Raw genomic sequence first — 16863 nt, forward strand, 5'->3', positions numbered from 1 at the left:
ACTTTTTTCTTCATATTTGTAGAGTCTGGGGAGCAATGAAGCCAGTTAAGCCAGAAGCTACTCTGAATCTTCTGCCTTTTCAAGGCCGTCATCTGTTTCTAAACATATTTTCCCCCACCCATCCTCTTTCTACAGAAAATTGTTTGTGCACTCTAAACTTTAAATGTTTGATTATTCTGAAATCTTTTCAAATTTACTTACTTGCTGTGAGGTGTTGCTGTCAAAATAAACAACAAAATGAATATACACAGTGAATTGGAAGAAGTGTTGTGGTATGGGATAAAATGGGATAAAATCTTGTACTGCTTCAGAAGGAAAAAGCAGAAGATGAAGGTCAGTTTCATGATTATGTATTAGTCAGGGATCTTGTATTCATGATTCTTCAGAAATAGTGTTTTGATGACTCAAACACTGAGAGCTCTTTGCATGTCTCTGTAAATTTGAATCAACATCTTCCAGAACAGATTTTGAATTTACTCACTACTTGCTGATTTGAAAGTTAATAAAAGCTAACCGACATCAGATTTATTTTTCATTTCTATGTGCTCACCTCTCTTATTTCTTTAAATTCATTGCAAATTTGAATGTTCAAAACCCATCCAGTTAATTTTAAATGTAAGACAGAACTTTGAGCTGTTTCTAATAATTTGTTTCCTGGTTCAGCTTTTATTACTCATCAGTGAAATCAGATTTCTACAGCACACAGGTGGTCTAGACACACATTGTTCTTTGTCACATCAGGTTGTTACACTGTTGTAATTTAAACATAGGAAACTCTGAAAGCATGCAGCATCTCTCTGAAATTGGATTTAGCTATTATTTCTTTGTCGTATATTCCTTGCATATAGAAGAGGGATTGTATTGAGCTGGCAGTGAGACTGCTGAACTGTGCTCCTTTGAAATTTTGTGATTTTAAAGACATGGGGATGCTCTGATGAAATGGAAGAGTAAAAATGGGGCTTAGTTCTAGTATGCAGAACTTGGACAGTGTTGGGTTTGTTAAAAGCCACAGAAGGTGTTAACAAAAAAGGAGTTAGCTTTATGATGTTGTTGTTAAAATGTTGTTCCATAGTTTCTATGAAATAGGAATTGGTTTTTAGTCAAGAAACTTCCAGGCCACAGTCCCTGTGCTAATGGTCAGATAGGAATTTTACAAAGTGAGTTTTTAGTCATGGGCTTAGAATGTTCAGAAAAAGGACAGTTCTGTTTTGCTATAGTGTCATACTTAGGAGTTTCTAAGGTAGACTGGTCTGTGCAGTGATTATAAGATGTTATTTAAATGTTACTTGATGGGTTAAGGACCAAGCCAAGTGTGTACTTTGGGGGAGGGAGAGATTTTCACTTGTATTGTAAGGCTTTTGCTTGCATAGAAATGGTCATCTTTAATTGTTATGTGATCGGTTTTTATATTAGTGCATTATTACATTTAAGATATATCACACCCTATAGAGGTGAAAGCTGTCCATTGTAGTAATTCTAGATGTTCTGTTCAAATTGCCCTTGTTTTTGTGGTGGAAGATTAAACTACTAAAATAAGAAAATGCACCAAGATCAGTGCCATCAGATCAGTTATACAGAGATTTAAATCTAGTCTCTTATGGATGTGGCCTTATCGTGTTCTATTCTTATTTTTAGGATTCTCCTTTTACAAATGCAGGATTGGGATCTAACCTAAACCTTCTGGGTGAGATAGAATGTGATGCCAGTATAATGGATGGAAAGTCATTGAATTTTGGAGCTGTTGGAGCACTGAGTGGTATGTTAATTATGTATTATAAAGCTAACTGCTGATTTAAGTGCAAAGATCAATTTCAGGGTTTTTGTTACTGATTTGAAGGGGGACACATTGTAAATTCTGCTGTGTTTAAATAAATTTTGCTCCTTTAAAAAAGGGGGAGACATTCCTGCTCTCTGAAATGCTGCTTTGTGTTAATTTCTTTGTGGAACTTGTCTTATTAGTTCACTGATAATCCTTTGACGTAGCACAATTGTGTGATACCACACACTATTCACAGTGGGACTCAGTTTGCTGAGATGAATTTGAAGAATGATAATTTTGTAATAAAATGCAGTTGTTAAAAAGTATTACAAGTATTTAAATTAGGCTTTTTATTTGTTTTTTTGCTTAGGCAATTTATTTGCACATGGGACTTGTTTAATATGAGAACTAATGTGTTTCTCTCTTTTTTCTAGTTTTAACTTTCACTGTAAAACAAATAGAGATATAAAGTCCCAAACAGGGATTGTTGAGGCTTCATTCTAAGTATATGAACAGCCTTAGCTGTTACTATTGAATAGATTTTTCTGACAGGATTTCAAGTTTTGTTCTTTATCCGAGAATAGTTCTAAACTCTGGTAATAACTTCCTCATGTAGATATAAATCTAAAATAAATAGTGAAATTAAGTGTTTCAAGCCTTGTTTGTTACAAAATGTATCCTTCTAACCATGGGGAGGAGGAAAGGAGAGTGAGAGACAGCTAAACCTGAATCCTGTGATTTCTGTTCTGGCCAGATAGATCCGAATGAAAATTCCACCTGGAAAAATTAATGCTTACAAACATCTTTAACCCTTAGATACAGTAGATTTTACATGAGATTTCTGTGGTAGGAGATCAGTCCTCATATTTCAATATGGTTTGTTCTTTCTTTTAAAAAAAAAGTGGGGGAGGTGTTGACAAGGAAGGGTTTGTCACTACCAACAGCATGTGAAGGGAAAACTGAAAATGTTGTTACAACATTGAAACATAAGGTGTCTCTTAATTACTTGACAAACCCTTGGAAATTAAAGGAATCTGAGAAATTAAAGGAATCCACTGCCAAAATGAACTCTATAGTGCTATGAGGGAAAATATTTTAATGTTTTGTTCCCATTTTTTGCTAATTTTTCTTTTTTAGGAATCAAGAATCCAGTTTCGGTTGCAAATAGATTGTTGTGTGAAGGGCAGAAGGGGAAACTCTCTGCTGGCAGAATTCCACCTTGGTAATTGCTTTGTTCTGCTTGACTTTCCTTTGGTCTTTCATCTCTACTGCATATATGCAATATTTGAAGGTTTTATCTCACCCAGGAAGGCTGGTGCAGTTTTACATATCAGTGATAGTGTGTCTTTAAAAAGAAAATGAGCTTTGTTCTCTCATCTTGAAACTTCTTATGCACTCAGTGGAAGGAAGTATTAGATATAGATAGCAACATCATTTTGTGATAGTTTCTGTCTGTCTGATTATTTCCAGTTGTCATATTTAATTCTTATATTTGTTACTGTAGCCTTTTGAAAAATACCCAAAACCATCAAGATTAAATGGAAATCTACTGCCTTTGCCTCTGTCTACCTTTTACAAAAAGCAACAGTTTTTAGTAACTGTATAAAAAATATCCTATTTTACTGCCTTTGTGGCTTTGTGGAAATGTGCAGCATTTAGTAACTTCCTCTTATTTTAAAGATAAATTTAATAATATTTACAACAAAATGAAAGCAAGCAGTCCCTAAAACTTAAATGGAAGAGGTAAGTATTAAACACAGAATAACTCCAAATATTATTGCCTCACTTTGGAAAGAATCCAAGAAATGTGTCAGACTTGATTGCTCTTAAAACCACCTTATTTTCATTGGCAGTTTAAATTGACAGGTAGAGAACTTGAATAATTTGTTCACATTCATTGACTGCTATCATCAGTTGTCATACCTGTGGCAGAATTTGTTACCCTTTGCCAGCTAGTGATCAGTATTTGCAAAAGTATTAAACCAGCATTTATGTAGTTAAAAAAGATGTAAGTATTAGTTTTACACCTTTTACTTTCCTGACTCTGGTGTTCTGTAAAGTTAGCCTATAGCTGGGTGGTGCAGTGTTCCAGTTTAAACAGTGAGGATTTCAGTGTTCTGTCATGTGCAAAAAAAGTTCATAGATCAAAAAAAGCCACCTTGAAATCAAACCATCAACAGGCAAATTTTGCATTTTAAATACTTTTCTTTAATGGATAAAGAACAGACTAATTGTGGAGAGGTTTACTAAAGAATAGGAACTTTATGTTCAATAGCTGTTAGCTGCTCATTTCTTTAGCTGTCAGGAGAAAATGAGGTACATTAGAATGTGAAATGAGTGTGAAATGTGTTTTTTTGGTGTTCCAGAAGTATTATTGAAGTCAGCTACAGGAGCAAGCACTTGGGATTGCTTTACTTGTATCATCAGTGTTCTAGAATTATTGTAAGGAAGAGCACTTGGATATTATGCTGTGACTTTATGACCTAGTTTATGATGCTATTATTTTAAAAATACTGAGTGGAAAAGGAACTATATCCTCTTGCCCCCCAAGGGCAAGACTACATCTTTTGAGGACTGTGCAGGATTAGCTGGTGCTTTTAAAGGCAGGGTAGCTCAGATCTCAAGGTGAGAGATGAGCTGTCTTTGGAACCAAGGCATGCAGTTTATTGTGCAGATGTTGTGCACTTGGGTTACCTGATAGAAATTTTCATTTCCTCTTTTCCCCCTTCTGGATTTTGAATGCACATTTTATTATGGCAATTTTTTTACCCTGGAAACAGTCTATACTAGTGGGATATGATGGGTTATGCTTTGGGCTTGCTGTGGTGGATGCTTCTATACACGCAGGGTGTGCCAAGGTCAGAATCATAAAGTTCATGTGCATTGAAGGTGATGGAATGGAGGATTTCATGTCTTGCCTTTCTGGCTGGGGTTGGCATGACACATTGTTTTGGGACTGAAATACATTCCTGCCAAAGCTGGGAATACTTAGAGTCAAATGAGAAAAGATTAGCCATATTTTGGCATTCCTAGGAAGTGTCAGGATTCCAGTAAGTGATTTTTAATTGTAAAGATCCACGATTTTCATCTTGGTTCAAATTGGCATGTAGTGTATTGGGCAATCTTCCAGATACTGCTTGGCCTAAGAACCTGCTTAAAGAAACCTATGGAAGAGACTGTTTCTATAGCATGATCTAAGCTAGCTTAATGTTTTCTACCAAAAGTACTTGGCACATGACCAAACAGGAAAAATTCAGGAGCTGTGAGGTTAGTAAAAGTGGCATTAGGGAGTTCTTTCACTATAAAAGAAGAGTGGAGATAGTTTGCTTGACCTGTTTATCCCTGTTAATACATTTTCATAGTGGCAGTTCAAAACCAGTTCAAAGTGGTATATTTCTGATTTTCCATAGAAGAAGTTTCAATGAGTATGAATTAAGTTATTCAGAGATGGTAAGCTTTTCGAGATGGAGGGATCAAATGCATGAACTGATGTATCTAAAGTGCTGTAAATTGCTCTGTAGAGTGTGTCCTCTGGATCAATCCCTTGTTGTGTTATCTAAAACACAGAATCTCACTATCCAAATAAAATTAAAAAAGTTTAGAGAAAGACTGAGTGCATGGTGCGGTTGTTGAAACCTCTGAGGTCCTGACATCTTTCTGTCATACTTTATTCAGCTTGGTGTTGTCAGGATTTTCTCTGATGAAGGGACAGAAAATACTTAACTTGTAAATATTGCATAATCTCCTGTAAGATATTCCTGTTCCTTGTATAACTTTTACAAAAGAAAGTACTTTTGTAATTGCATGGTTACAAACTGGATGAACCTTTGGAAGTGGAGTTTGAGCACAGAGTAATGGATGTTTTGTAGTAATAAGCTTGAAGATTTTCTGTTTCCTACTGTGAAACCTTGACCTGAGGAGAGAGGCTTCTTTACATCTGCCTGCTCTTAAATGTAAGATTTGGTAAGATTTGCAATACAGCACAAATGCACCTAAATGTCTTCTTTCTTAGAACTCATTAGTAGTACTGCCATTAACTCCATGTCCATATCCCTTTCTCAGTAATAACTATATGGGAAAGAATTCCTTCTTAGGTTTCCCCTTGGGATATACAGAGATTTGTAATTTCTGCACAGCCTTACACTGTTATGTGCAGGATACTAACATTGTGTAACCAGTAGGGCAGTGCCTAGTCAGAGTTCCCAGGAGGAATGAAGGCACACCACCTTTTATTCCTGCTCTGTATTTCTTCTGAACAATTTCTTCTTTGTAACACTGATTTCAGAGTGATTGCTACATTTTATGATAAAATGTTACAAAGTGTATTTATTACGGTGCAGATCACCTTGACCATGACCCAAATCTTCTGACACTTCTCTTTAGCTTGGAGCAGCCTGTTTCCCTACAGCCCATATTAAATGGCCCTGTTTGGAGTAGTCAGCACTAGCATAATCATGTTCTTGGAGAAAATTGCCTAAAAAGACCATTTTAGAGGCCTTAACTTATGTTTTCTATTAATATGGCCTAGTGTGCCTGGAACTGGAAAGCACATTGAGCAGCACCTCCTTGGTGGGAGGGTGTTTTCATCTTCTGTGTTCTGAGCTTGTAAGAGCTACACACTACTCTGTCTGATATATTTACAAGCAAGATCTTTATGTCCTGTTTGTGCAGACCCAGCTTTCAGAGTAGCAGAGAATAAACTCATTCATCCTTTGTTTATAGATTTGTTTTTCCCCTCCCTTTGGAAGATTGTATTTTGAATTAGCCTGAAGGCTTTTGAAACTTGGGGTGGTTTTGACTGCTTTCTATAGTGCACTGGCTTTATTCCCTCTTCCCTCTCCCCTAATAAATCAAGCTTGGTGGTAGTTTTGTTTTTATGTGCAGACAACAAAGCATTGAGATCCTGATGCTATTTGTCTTGTAAACAGTATATTTTAACTTTTCTGTGGTTATGGTGTCCTTTAAAGATCCAAACTGAACAGTTTCAAAAAGGTGGATGATCTCTGTGGTGATATGGAGCCTCAATTAGTTTTCTGCTCTGATTTAAAGACTCTTTGGAACTAAAACTGTATGTGTTCTGGGAGGGAAAGGAATCTAAGGATTAAGGACAGAAATGTGAACAAACTAAAAGTCACATCACATGAGTGAGGAGACACTCTTGGGTGCTTTTTTGCACTCTTCATAAAATATTAGTGACATTTTCTGGTTTTAAGTATTAAAAAGGCAGCTGTGAAACTGCTTGTAAAACACAGTATTTCTGACTGACCTGTGCTTGAATTACCATATATCAAACTCCCAATGTTGAGTTTGATGTTTTTCCCACCTAACATTTCTCTCTGTGTAAATTATTTTATTGAAAAGGAAGTGCTTATTTACTTGCCAATAAGTAAAAAACACCAAACCCACCTTCTTTTAGAAATGAAGAATACTAATTAGGTTTGGCTGCAGTTTGCATATCTTTTTTATGTTAATATTGAAAGTTTTTTTTATGTTATGTGTCAGTGCTAGGTTGTTTCTTGAGCACTAACTTACCTAACAGTAGATGCTTGAGTTCTGCCAAAGTACCCAATAACTTATCCTACAGTACCTTGCAACGAGAACAATTCTTACCTGAAGCTGCACTAACAATGGTAAGAAATATGCATTTAACAATTAAAATTCTCATTTAAATCAACCTCTTTTGAGACGTTAGTAAAGAAAGACTGGGCATACCTCTGGGATTGGTTAAATCATATAGAAGATAGAAATTACCACCACAAAATACTATATAATGAAAGCTTGATGTTGGATATAGCACTGTCAAGAAAACTTTCAGCAGCATTAATCCCAACAAGTTTGCTATATCAGTAGTGTTCTCAGAAACTGAGAACTGCATAGCCCCAGGGACCACTTTGTAGCTGGAATAACTTCTTTGGACTCATCTTCTTAACTCTGGCATTTCAGTGAAACTATTTCCAATTTGCTGAAAATTTTTAGTCCTTGCTTCTGGTGTCCATTAGGCAGTTGTGTTATTCTTAACTTCATTGTCCATTTTTGAAATAAGATTGGAAGTAGTTGTCCTTTATTGTGTTGCACAGCAGCTTTATGAAAGTGTCTCATTTCCTACTACATACTACATACCCTTTTTTTTGGCAATAAGATTAATTTCTCTAGGGGGAAACAACATGAGGTTTGCTTTTTCTTCTATCCCTAGAAGTTCCATGTGTGTGTATATTTTTTGCTCTTGTTTGTTGTCACAGCAGTGTGTACTGTCTCACTATGGTAAGGTGGTCAGTGCTGACTAGAAAACAGCTTCTCAGGTGGCTGGAGGTTTTTTACAAGTATATTTAAAATTTAGTGGCCTAGTCTCATTTGCAAATGATTGATAAAACTCCATGAAATAGACTTTAATCCTTCTAAATAAAGTCAGTTTTTAACTTGTGTTGTGCTTCTCAAAATACTGCGTGCTATTCCTTTGACACTGACTGGTTTTACTGGAAATACCATTTTCACCTTTCTCATCCCATGTTTTTGGTCTTCAGGATCTTGCTAAGTTGTTATAGAGAGCAAGATGTGAGACAGCTCTGTCCTGTTTTAGCTGCAGTTGAAAGCTGATGCTGATTTTGTATTGAATTTCAAATTTATTAGCACTTGGTTTTGTCCAGTAATAAATTTAATGTCAGAGCTGCATAATCTTTTAATGAAACTACATAAGCTTGCCAAATGTAATTAATAGCAGACAGTCCTGTGAAATATAGACAGCTTATGATTTAAAATTGACCAAACCAAATAGAAAAAAATAATTGCAAGCAAAGGGGGATTTGTTATATGGTTTTGTTTAAACTCCCTCTTCTGTGTCTCCTAGCTTTTTAGTTGGTGAAGGAGCTTACAGATGGGCAGTTGATCACGGGATACCAGCATGTCCTCCAGGTATCATGGCTACAAGTGAGTAAACTGGTGGTGTCAGTAGGAAGAACAGGACAGAGTAACTTTAAATGGTGCCTCATCTTTTGAGGTGTGCATCACTTCATTGTTCTTAACATTCAGCTAGTTTATGGTGTTATGGTCTATAAGGGTTGTTTAAGTTTACTAATTTTCTAATAAGTATCTAAATAAAAAAAAATTGTAAACTATTACTTTAGCTGCATTTTAGCAACATCTAATTTAAGTGATTCTGTGATTCTAGGACTAAATCCAGTGATGGACTTCTTTGTAACTAAAATGTAGGCTCTTGAAAAGCTCAGTCCTACAAGTCTCCAGATGTGATCCATCTTGGATCCTAACAGCACCAACTAGCCGTGGATCAAGATTCAGCAGGTGCCAGTTTGTCTCTGAGATTGTGTAGTTACACCCATGTCTGGGGCTTTGTTCAGAACTGCTCTTGTCTAAACAAGCTGTCCAAGTAATTTGCCTTTTTTTTTAACCTACGGCTTCACTTCACCTAACCTGATAGAATAACCCAATCTGGAAAACAGACTTGGGTTATACTGTATATTAACCCTAGTTTCTTAGAAAAGCTTCTTGTCTTAAAATAAAAAAAAAAAAAAGTGATTATCTTATATTGATACATCATCTGTGAACTAGGCTACAAATGAATGCACTTACCCATGGAAAGGAGGATGTGGTTCTCTTCCATCTGTTCTTCAGCCCTCTTCCCTTTTGGAAAGTGCCATAACTACCAGTCTGTAGTTTGTTTTAGGTGAGAACATGCCCTGTGCTGCCTGTTGAGGTTTTGCAGGAAAAAAATCAGAAGTTGTTACCCAAAGAAGAAGAACACGGGAAGATTAGGAATGTTTATTTTATAGTAAGCAGTACTGCTCCTTCAAATACCTGACTCATCCCTAGATCAGAGGTTGAAACCCAGGGCTCCCATTAAGCCTTTTATTTGGTCTAATTTTAAATGTAGATAAATATCTGGCAACTGCAGCTCTGAATTTTTCGATGCTCAGTGCTGAAGTGTAACCCCAGAAACAGTGGCAGTATTTTATTTGATTGCAATGATTTTCACATGTATTCATGACACATTTAATTTTGAACAGAAAGTTTTGATTTCTAGCTCCACATGACTGAAACTTTTGCTCTAGCTGCTTTCCAAAACAGCATTTGCAGAACTACTATAGTGCTGAGTTGAGCAGAACACCTTTATTTCTGTGGCTCTAGAAAGAGTAAAACCACTAAATGCTTTGAAGGTTTTTGGGGGGGAGGAAGGTTGCCATTTTCTGGGTTTGTTTTTTTTTTTCTTTTTTTAGGAAAGCAATTGCTATTTACATGCAGGAGATACTTCACAAAGAAGGTGCCTTGACTAATTCTGTTTGCATGCACAGATTTCAAGTGTTTCTAGTACCAGTGTATTTTGATTGTGACATTAATTGGCAGGTGATACAGTTGCTAGCTACAATGTACCAAAGTCAGAATAAATATGCACATTACAGCTTAAAAATAAGGACTGACCACTGCTAGTTTGGTTGGCCTAATCCATACTGTGAATTTACATTGGAGAAACATCAGAAGAATAATCCCATCCAATGTATTTTCACAATCCTGCTCCAATAGACCACTGCTTGCGTTTTGTGTCTGCAGTATATTCAGCAATCTTCTATTTAGTAAAACAATTTGCAATAAAACAGTTGAAACAACCAGGACTGACAAGTGAATTTTGCAGTATAGTTATTAATGGTAATGCATCTGAGGTTCTTTTCTTTTCTTTGAAAAAAATAATGCAAGAGTAAATAAGAACCTGAAGAATCAATTCCAGAAAATGTTACACTGATTCCTGTCCCAGTCCTTAGCTAAATAAATCTTGTGCTTCATTGACCTCTGGTCAGTGGGATTGGAAAATGGGATTGTTACAAGTGAAAAGAAATTGGAAACTCACAGGTAACATTTAAGAAGCCAAAATAAATTTATCCAATGTTACCATGGAAAGGAAAGTTAGATATGCTTAAGAAACAATCAAATAGAATGTTGTTTCCAAGCAACCACAAAGAGATCTCATCTGAAGTCAGCTGTTTTGTTAAATAATGTGCCAATCTTCAGAAAAAGGGAGACTTTTTTGATTGTGCTTGCTACCATTGCTTTGTTGAATTTTGCTTGGAGAACTGGGGTTAAATTAAGTAAACATCACATATCTTCTGAATAGCTCTGTAAAAGAAAGAACTGAACTAATTGCCAAACATCAGGAAAATATCTTTAGTAACTTACTTACAAAAAACCAAACTGAAATCTCCTCCAAAAGCCTCTAATCCAAATTTAGATGTGTACTTGCAGTAAATAATGGCAGGGAGAACTGTGTGCGTGTTTTGGCTTCTCTGTGCTGCACATGAAAAATATATTTTTGAAGTTGTCTTATTCTGTCTTCTTTTTCTTGGACCTGAGATGAGAAGAGTAATGTTCTAGCTGCTGTCAGTGAGGCTGGGGGATTGGTTTGCAGGGATGGAGCTTCCCTGTGATCAGTATCAAAGAAAGAGTCACAATCTGCTTTGTGCTCATGCTCCATAGTTCTCTCAGAACTATCCAAGTATCTAAGCACCAAACTGGAAGCATGTTCTAAACCATGTTACTTGTTGAATTCCATCCAGATTTTGTCAAGGCTCATGTGCTTCATCTTCTTTGGTTTGTCAAGTGTGTAAGGAAATGGGATTTTTACCATTTGTAGAAACCTAGTGACTTTCCAAAGTGGGTGGTTTTAAAAAAATCAAACCCAAACACCTGAAATATGATCTGTTTGTATTGCCCACAGTCTGCAAGGAATCTGAATTTATTAATCCCTGCCCAAACTAGAGGCTGCCAGTACAGAGCCCAATACTGGTTTATCCCAGTGCTTTGTTGCCCTGTGCTAGAGAGACTGCTTTGACAGTGTAATCCAAGAGTTAAGGTGTAATTACAAATTAGAAGTGCTGAATTACTGTACATTGAAGTCTCTTAAAAATGTTAAAAGTACACTTTAAATATGCAATGTAAATTCGAGGTACACCCTCAACTGCCAGTATCTGTGCCTGCATTAGTAATAACCAAAAGACTTCTATCTGAAATTATCAACTCAGCCTATAATAGATGTAAATTATCTTTGACAAAGATAACATGGGGTAAGACAGGATCTTGCATTTGCTTGCAATGTTAAGCCTTCAAAGGGAAAGAGAAGGAAGGCACCTCCTCATGCAGCAAACTTGTAACTCTGACAATGTGGAAGTGACTGTAAGCACCTCAGTGAATAATGTTATATAAGAACAAAAACAGCAGCAGTGGATCCACATAACTTGTCAGCTGCAGCTCAAGAGTAGTCATAAAGAAGATGCTTAAGGAAGGATGTAAGAACAGAGCAAGTATTTGCTTCCCTTCCCCTATCCCTTATATTATTCCAGACTCTAAATTCTGTACTTGTTAGTGACTCTGGCATACATGGAAAGTAAACAGTGGCATTTTCTGACATGAAATTTTTGTTTCCTTTTGAACCCATATTAGTTTTCAGCACCTGCAAAAACCTTTACAACTATGAGTTACCTCATTGTCATTAGTTTGAGACTTGCTGAATAAAAGCTGCTACTTCATTGTCAGAATCCTACTCAGAATCCTTCTTCAGTCAAATCCTCAAATTACCTTGAATAACTTCATGTTATGAGTAAAATCACATCTTGTTCAACAGACTCAGGGCTGCTATGGGTTGGTTTGAAATTCTACTTGTAACAGACCATTTCTTTAGTTGTACTTTGTTATTTTTTTAACTGTGTGTATGCAAGGAAATTCCTGTTTATCCAAAGGCTGCTTGGATTCTTTAATGAGGGAGAGTCTTTTCTGGATGAGTGTAGTGCAGACTGTGCTGTTTCTAATGACACTGATTGTCTCCCTGACCACCAGTATTGCCCGCCTCTCCTCCAAAACCCCAAATTTCACTCCCAGTTCTCTCATTACTTCATTGTTATTGTATTAAGAAAAACACTTGCTGTATTGCTGAAACTGTGCTATGAATTTCAGGCAGTGGCTCAGACCATGCTTCCTTTGTCTTTAAGGGGAGGATGAAAGATTTGGAGAGAAACTCAAGGGTTCTGGGCATTTGGTTAGGAAGCTTGGTTAATCTGAACACATGATATAAATCTTCCCTGGATTTGGAGACAGTAGGGTCATTTTTTTTCTGAAATCTGAGCAGCTGAGTGCAGCCAGGAGAATGGCTGTAAGTTACCCAGGAAAAAGGTTGGGCCAAGGTGCCCAGAAAGTACTTTGAATGAAAATCTTCCAGGCTCAGGAAAGGCTGCTTGATGACAAACAAGATTGCTTGCAGGAAGCAGTAAGAAATGCTGTGTCCAGCAGCAGTTTAGCCTGAGTTTGTGTGGTAAAGAACAGATCTTCAGAGTAGTGCTCTGAGAGATAGGGTTTTTTTTTTAATATGCTTGTAAGTGCCTTCCCCCCCATTCATTTTGCTGTTTCTGTCAAAAATATGGCACCATGGAAGCTATCTCTAGTAGTCTTTTAGTCCCAACACAAGCCTAAGTGGTGTTAATCTGTCATTTAAAATAGCTTTGTTAAAAAGAAATTTATTTTCATCTTCCTGTTTGAATTTGTGTCATTTATTTTAGCAACTGCTCAACAGAATTCTTCTCAAGATCATTTGAATTCCTGTGGGTTAACTAATTTGTTAGTATATTCCTTTTTAATTCTCTTCTCCAATAGTTGCATTCTCTTTTAATATGGAATAGAAAGATAAATTGCAGAAAGCTTCTGCCAGCTGACTCTAAGCACTGTCTGCCAGGGGGTGCTATATGATTGGTCAGAGCTCTATCTCTACTTCAAAGATTTTAAAATATTCTTGGGGTTTTTGTAGTATTTTCAATTTATAGTTTGATTTTAAACAAGAATAGCTGGACACTTACAGGTTGCATAATATTTGGTTGCAAAATAATTTGTAACGTGTGTGACTGAAAGTTGGTATTTGGGGTTTGTGTTCCCAGCTTGCTGTTCCACCACTAGTAATCAGGAAGGTTTGAATATTGTCCTGAACTTGATTTGTCATTTAGTGGTGCTGAAAATTTGTATTTCCTTCCAACTCTCTTTGAAAATAGAGTTGTTCACATAGCCATTTTCCAAATTTTCAACCTTGCTGAAAATAATTAAGGGAATACACGTGGCTTATAAAAGCACATTGGACTTTGTAGTAAAAATGTTTTGCATTAACTTTGAGCAAGAAATTAATTGTATTCTGATAAGCAGCCTGTTATCTGAGGGCCTGTTTAAGGTACATAGGGCTAGAATTAACAAGTAGATAGATATGTATCAATTGTACCATTATTTAACAGATGAAAAGGTGTCTTAGTGTTGTATTTAAGTCTGTATGTATAATTCAGTAGCTTCAAGGACTCCATGTATAGGACAAGTCTGATTTTCATATGCCTGTGCTCTCTGAATCATTTCTAATGGGCTGTGAAAGCTGACTGAGAAAAACTTCTGAAGAGCTGTGTAGAATGGGAAATACAGTTGTGTTTTATTTACTTAGTCATTGTATCATTATCTAATAGAACTGTCAAGGTTTTTGATTAAATTTTTACCTGTACATAGTATAATGGTTAAAGGGGTTAAGGGAATGATCAGAGTACAGGAGGTGAGTAAAGGATGTGGAAGCTTTGTGGCAAACAAGTGGCACAGATGAATCTCTTCCTCATTAGTCAGAGACTAATAATCTCTTCCACTGACCTGCTTGCTGAAAATTACTTTCTCATCTCCTTGTTAGGTGGTGATAATGATGAAAAAAGCATGTAAAAAAGGTGTATTTATTGTCTCACAGTAATAGTGTAGGAGATGAATCTTGGGCTAATTAATTATGTAATTTGTGAGATCCTGTGGCCTTTTCTCAGCAAGGTATCCAGGAACATCAGAACCTTTTGAACATCCACAGCAGTCTTAGCTTTGAACAAGATGAGTCTGTGAGACTTTTCTGCTGCATTTACAGATAAATATTATCAAGTGCATGTTCTGATACCACATCCACTGATGCCAACCTCTCCTGCAGGCCTGTGGTGTTGAGCAGGAGCTTCTTCTACTGTTCTGTGCTTAGCCACTGAACCTTTTCCCAGGCAAACCCCCACTGAACCTTGTCTCAGGCACACTTAGCTCTGCTGTGACCAAATATTCCACCAGAGCTTCCGCTGTCTGGCACAGTTGCACCAAACTGCAGAGTTCATGTGGGCTGGCTCATGTTGGTACCTTGGGGGCTGAAGGGAGAATGTGGATGATTGGGAAGGTGTTTCCAGGTCCTTGAAGATTATTTGTTCCAGAAGAGGCAGGGATGTGTGGTAAATACTGTGAATGAGGTTGGATTTATTTATTATGCTTTGGTTCTGATGTGCTACAGTTGTCACTTATTGAGTCTTTAGTCTGGAAGAGGCCTGAGAAAATGACTTTTAAACAGGAACAGTACTTTCAGTAATTTTGTAAGCTGTGGGACTTTTTTTCTTTTTTTTTCCTTCCTCTCCCAGCAGCTCAGAGGCAGTTTTATTTATGCCAGTAGATGCATAAATGAGGGAGCAGAAGAGATGGGCTGGTTGTATTCCCAAGACTCAATTCTCAATTCTTCTAATCATAGTGTGGAGTGCACATGCTGTTACTGGGTAGGGTAATAATTGCCAGGGATTTTATCTGAAAGTATTTTTTGAATTACATCTAAACTTTTAAGTTCTTGAGCAAAATCAAAGGACATTTTACTAAATACATTTCCATAGATTTCAACAACAGTACCAACAACAACCACCACCAAAACTTCTTCAAGCAAGAATTTGCTCCCTTACCCTTCTTCCTAGCCTTCTCCCCAGTCAGTAAGCTTTGCTTCTCTTGCTCTTCTCTTCCTCCTTGACCCAGGTAACATCAGGCTGATGTAGCTATATTGCATTTGTTTTAGGAAAACATTCCTGTCTTCATCACTGTGTTGTGACCCTTTCCTTTTCTCAAGCTTGGAATGCACTGTCTGGTTGGAGAAGGTGAGAGTGGTTTTTACACTGTCATTAAGGACAAATGAAATTTTGTAGTATCCTTGCACCACAAAGTTGAGGTTTTGTTTTAGATTTAATGTGAATTATGAACTCAGATTGTGTGTAGGTGTTTTCTTTCTGTCTGTAGCACTTATTTGCAAAATAAATTTTCTGTGGGTTGTTTTTCCATGTTGTGTGTGTGTTGTTAACCAAGCATGTTTGAATCCTGGATTGTATTTTAGTTCATGGAATGTTTTAATTTGATGTTTTAGTGTGTTCTTTGTCAAGGACCAAACTTAGAGGGTGTTTTCAGGAAACTCTGGTTTCATCTTTCATGTGTGTAGTTTGGAGCTCGGTTGCGTTCCTCAGTTTCTTTTATCACTAGTAGACCAAGATGAAGCAATGAGAGTACTGTTCATTTTATGGCATTTATAGTGGTTTTACATAGATAGAACATCACAAAGGCAGGAATAAACTGAGGGCAGGCAGCCTGTCACTTGCTTTAGTCTTTATTCACTTATTCTGGGGAGAAAGAAACCAAATTTAATATTCAAGTAATAGTCAAGACATTTTTTTAACTGAAGTCGGACATAAAACTAACAGAGGAAAAAATTGCCAGATTTTGAGTTGTAACCTGTTCCTTTATTTCATGGTAATTTGGTCACTTTGGAGGTATTAGCTTACCTATCCTGCTAAGAGGAATTGATAATTACTGCTTGTAATTATTTTCCTTAAATAATGAAATACTGTTATTCATAAGTCCTTGCTAAAACAAAACCTTCACCTTTCATGTAAAAATTAATCCCAATAACTATTCTGAAGTTCAGTAGCCCTGAGCACAAGAATTTCCCTTCTAGGGGATGTCTGACTAGACTGATGCTCCCTCACATGAAAAGTATGATGTTTCATGGTAAACTGAACAAAACTGAAGAATATGAATGAATACCTTATTTATTTAAACCTGAGGTTGATCAAATATTGATGTAGAGGCCCAGAGGAGTTGTGAAATATCCATTGTTGAAAATACTCAGAATCTGACAAATCCTTTTAAGTTGGATTTGAGTTTTTTTGGAGGTTGGACTCCACAACCTCCTAATATCTCTTCCAACCTACATCATTAATTGCTTCTAGAAAGGTGTCTTCATCTGTCTGTCTGACATGGCCCAAGAGATG

General features: G+C 36.7%; 1 protein-coding gene across 2 annotated transcripts in view; it reads left to right on the forward strand.

The window, feature by feature from the left end:
• The window catches only part of TASP1 (taspase 1), a 78965-nt gene that overhangs the window by 12098 nt on the left and 50004 nt on the right, over positions 1-16863 (forward strand). For both annotated transcript variants that reach the window (XM_036380823.2, XM_054514360.1), the window contains exons 5-7: positions 1636-1756; positions 2897-2981; positions 8604-8683. In XM_036380823.2, the coding sequence (XP_036236716.1) occupies positions 1636-1756; positions 2897-2981; positions 8604-8683 (286 nt within the window). The remainder of the gene's footprint in view (positions 1-1635; positions 1757-2896; positions 2982-8603; positions 8684-16863) is intronic.

Source organism: Molothrus ater, chromosome 3, assembly GCF_012460135.2.
Source record: "Molothrus ater isolate BHLD 08-10-18 breed brown headed cowbird chromosome 3, BPBGC_Mater_1.1, whole genome shotgun sequence".
Taxonomy (NCBI): Eukaryota; Metazoa; Chordata; class Aves; order Passeriformes; family Icteridae; genus Molothrus; species Molothrus ater.